At 44.6% G+C, this 4,089-nt stretch overlaps 1 protein-coding gene and 1 long non-coding RNA gene across 2 annotated transcripts in view; both read right to left on the bottom strand.

The window, feature by feature from the left end:
- Positions 1-980: 980 nt before the first annotated feature.
- Positions 981-1,448, bottom strand: LOC119368799. Its single transcript, XR_005176736.1, has 3 exons — positions 1,321-1,448; positions 1,188-1,227; positions 981-1,082 (listed from the first exon to the last, which is right to left on the bottom strand). It is a non-coding gene; the product is annotated as an uncharacterized LOC119368799 (long non-coding RNA).
- Positions 1,449-3,076: 1,628 nt separating this feature from the next.
- Positions 3,077-4,089, bottom strand: part of LOC119366286 (oryzain beta chain-like) — a 3,845-nt gene continuing 2,832 nt past the window's right edge. The window contains exons 4-5 of the mRNA XM_037631995.1: positions 3,633-4,089; positions 3,077-3,458 (exon numbers count right to left, since the gene is read on the bottom strand). The exon at positions 3,633-4,089 is cut by the window's right edge and continues 12 nt beyond it. Of these exons, the coding sequence (XP_037487892.1) occupies positions 3,393-3,458; positions 3,633-4,089 (523 nt within the window). The 3' untranslated portion in view covers positions 3,077-3,392. The remainder of the gene's footprint in view (positions 3,459-3,632) is intronic.

Here is a 4,089-nt window from a genome sequence, read left to right as displayed (position 1 = left end):
ATTGCTCTACAACATTTGCAACTACATCTTGTCGAAATTAGTACTATAAGTGCACCATATCTTGTCCGGTCATGTTCGAAAAAATCTGTAATACAACATCACTTAGCTAATTACAAGTTCAAAAACAAACAAATTTGCACGATGCATGTCACGAAAAACTCATAACCGCATAGCTCATACCTTGAGATTCAACTTCTTAGTTCACTTCTCGCGATAAATCATACTCAAAATGCTCCAAATGACTCACCAAAATGATCAACTAATGCCTAAACCAGCAAAGGATACATACCTAGGAGCTAATCAAGCAAAACAAAAATAGTGTGCATGTGAACGAAAACATATAAATGGATAGATCTTTCCTTGATCTATATTTTCTTCAACTACAACATCTTCTGAATCGGCCTTCAAATCTATCAAAATCACAATCAAAGTGGCTATTTCTCATTGGCGTTCTTAGTTGGAAAGCAAGAGAGCACGAGGTCAAATTTTGCCTCCATATATAATATATGCTTACGCTGTACTTGTACCAGTTTGATGGAGTGAAAGGACTTGCCAGTATACAGAGGGGCATGGCAGAGGGCAGCTAAAATTTGGCTGCATCATGGTTACAAAACCAATGGCCAGCGAAGAAGAGCAATAGAATTGACACGGTGGCGCTTGCCGTATGAGCTGGTACCGCCGCCACTCTGCTCACGACATAGCTGAAGTTGAGCCAATATTTTGGTTCGTACGACAAGCAGCGGCAAGTAACAACCGATCTGGAGTACACATAGTATGTAGCGCTAGCAAGGAAATCCTGCCCAATTTGCCAGCGTGGCCTTCAGTCCCGGCCCTTTACTTTGGATCATCAGAATCACAATCCCAAGCACATGGCTTTACCCGTTAGAAACACAGACTCTCCTTATTTGCTTTGTGTCTTGTATAAACAGGAAAGAGCAAAGCTACTTGGGTCTCCAACTTCTTGTGCTAGGTCCAGCTCTCAGCTCTCAGCTCTCATACACAAGCTCCTCTCTGCTGCCCTCCGGCAAGAATGCATTCGCAGGGACCGTGGAGACTTCCTTCACCTCAGGATCATCAACGCCCTATACAAATAAATGCACAAGCAATGGTTCACAACCAACCAACAAAAGTAATTAGCAGTGTCTTAATTGAAGACATAGTTGCCTTAACAACAGAAATGTCATTACACGTGAACACAGCTCTGAGCTCTTTCTTCTTAGCTTCCAGCTGTAAAGAGAGGATTTCACACATGCAGTCAGCAACAGCAAAGCAACAAAAATGTTAAAGAGACTCTATAGGAAATTGACCGTCGTGTCATACATCGTCATAATCCCAGTAGCTCCACTCTGAATAGCATCCAAATGGTATACCAACATTCAAGTGACCACCATTGTATTCATCAGCACTGTTGGGGTGCTTCATATTGACACTTCCATTGTTGGTACAGCCATAGCAGTGTCCTTCATCAAGGAAAAAAGAAAGAAAACAAGAGTTAGCCGCAAAGTCATCCACCAGGCACGAACCTGTATAATAACAGCTGACTAACTGAAGGTATAAGATTTCTGTGTATGGAGCCATCCTGGGCATAAGCTCAACTTAGTGCCACCCACCAAAGGCAATACTTGATATAAGGGGAGGGTATAGCATTACCATTATCGGTAGGTTTTATCATGCAGAAGCAGCTGACCGACAGTTCTTCTTGTTTTACTGGTCGCGCATATTTGACTTCGACAAAGAATAGATCTTCGATGCCACGATCAGCTCCTTTAGTCAAAGTGAAATTGAGATGATAGTACCACCCACGCTTCTCGCTGAATACTTTGCACTCCACAACATCTTTGAGTTCATACGCAAAATTACAAAAATACCTTGTTGCACTCTATTTATTTTGCGATCTATTTATCCTATCTATCACAACTTTATCACGTCTTCTCGCCAATTCGAAGCATCGTTACCCGAAAGGGATTGACAATCCCTTTAACACATCGGGCTGCGAATATTTGTTATTTATGTGCAGGGGCTGTTTACGTTGTGTTGCTTGGTTCTCCTACTGGTTCGATAACCTTGGTCTCATCACTGACGAAAATAAGTACCGTCGCTGTATTGCATCATCCTTTCCTCTTTGCGGAAATACCGACGTAGTTCAAGCAGGCATCAGGCATGTCATCTCTCTTTATGCTAGTCTTGTGGAAAATTTGGAACGAGAGGAATATGGGAGTCTTTAGATGTGTTTCAACAATGCCGACCGTAATCTCCAAGATAATTAAGGCTGAGGCCAATCTTTGGGCTCCTGTGGGCGCTAGGCATTTCTGCGACACTTTCGGTCGCTTGTAACATGTAACCTTTAAACTCTTCTTAATTAATATGATGCGGCATAGTTTTTGCCCCCGTTTCCGAAAAAAAGAAGCCATCTACATGTATGTTGAGTTGTTGAGCCTAATTTGTTGGACTATATAAAGTGGTCTTCTCTTTAGGAATTTGAATGGAGTTCCCTCATGGGCATTGTCTGATACATGTGCCAAAAGTTATTGGGGGAAATTTCCTACCTCCTGCTCAAAACAAGTCAATTTATTCTATTTCAGTTTTTTTTTATTGGTACGAGTCACAAATATTGACTTTCGGATGTTCTTCTACTTTGTGTGTGGCGGTAATGGGGCCAAGATCAATGAGTCAGCGACAGGGCGGACGGCAAAGAGAGCGCAGGGGTCAATCATCTGAAACTGAAAACCCGTGAAATAGCGAATTCTGCAGACATGTAAGCAGAGAGAGCTTATGGTTGAAGAGGAAGAGTTGTTAAAAATCGACAACGTCGCCAAATATGCAACAACTAAAATATATGTTTGCCTCCACTGCAGGACACGAAATTTATTATATGAACGGCTCAATTTAACTTCACATATTTAATAAAAAAAACGCATAGATTGTGTGATTCTAGGCAATCCAATGATTTCAGAAACAAACTACATAGCTAATTAATCTTCACGGTTCAGTTCAGAAAGAAATCAGACGTGCTCCAGGAAACTCAAACAGCAAACCACAGCATCAAAAGCTCGAACCGTGCTGTTGCATCCACACATAAGCATCAAACATCATGTGCACGATGATCACCAATTAGCTTTGACGAATATTCTTTAAGATAGCACCAAGTACAAATGGGAGCGAGCTATGTACAATGAACACATGTAGTAGTAGTAGTAGTAGTAGTAGTAGGGGATATATAACGCGAGCCGTACTGCTAGAATCGTAATACTAAGCAACAATAATTCTACAAAAGCAATGTCTGGTCTTCCAAATTTTGCACAAAGGCTTGTCGGGTGCATGGAGGGAGAAAAGCTCCGCGCATCCGCATCCTTCTACCCCGCCTTAGACACCGCCGCTGTCTCTCGACGAGCTCATGCGGTGTTTCGCATGGCCAGGGTGCGCTTCAGGGCCTTCACGCTCAGCGGGCTGTTCTTGGTCTGCTCAATTCCAGGAAAACAAAGTCAGTTTGGTCATGCATACGGCATGAATATCCAGACCTACCTAACTTGCAACAACTGAACACTTCCAAGACATAATCATAAAACTGATGTGAATATTGTTGCAATGCTGCAAAAAGAATGATAATAAACCAAGAAAGCAGAAGTGGTTACCGCTGAGCAGGTCCCAGCCCTGACGTTGCAGACGGGGTAGTCCGGTGGGCAGCAGCTGGAGTGATCCTTGCAGCAGGTGGCGCCTTCAGCCGGGCAGCAGCCCCACACCAGGCAAAGGTTCCTGAAGCCGAACGAGCAGCAGCACGTGCTGCCTGCAGGGCATGAGAAGTTCTCGTCGCAGACGTGGTCAGGGGCGACTGGGGGAGGCGGCGTCGGCGGTGAGGGAGGTGTCGGGGCTGGCTTGGGCGGGTTGGCGCCCTTCTTGGTGGGGTACGATGACATCATGGCTATCCCGCACTTCCCACTGGTCACGTTGATGTTGCGCTCCATGCGGAGGTACCCAGCCTCTCCCCAGTTTGGACCCCATGAGTTGCGGACGATCCAGTAGTCCTTGCCGTTTTCGGTGCCGTAGCCAACAGCAACCACACCGTGGTCGAGTTGCGTGCCACACCTTCCA

This window comes from Triticum dicoccoides, chromosome 2B (assembly GCF_002162155.2).
Source record: "Triticum dicoccoides isolate Atlit2015 ecotype Zavitan chromosome 2B, WEW_v2.0, whole genome shotgun sequence".
NCBI lineage: Eukaryota > Viridiplantae > Streptophyta > Magnoliopsida > Poales > Poaceae > Triticum > Triticum dicoccoides.
Note: the sequence above shows the minus strand (reverse complement) of the source record. Positions and strands in the feature narration are given on the sequence as shown.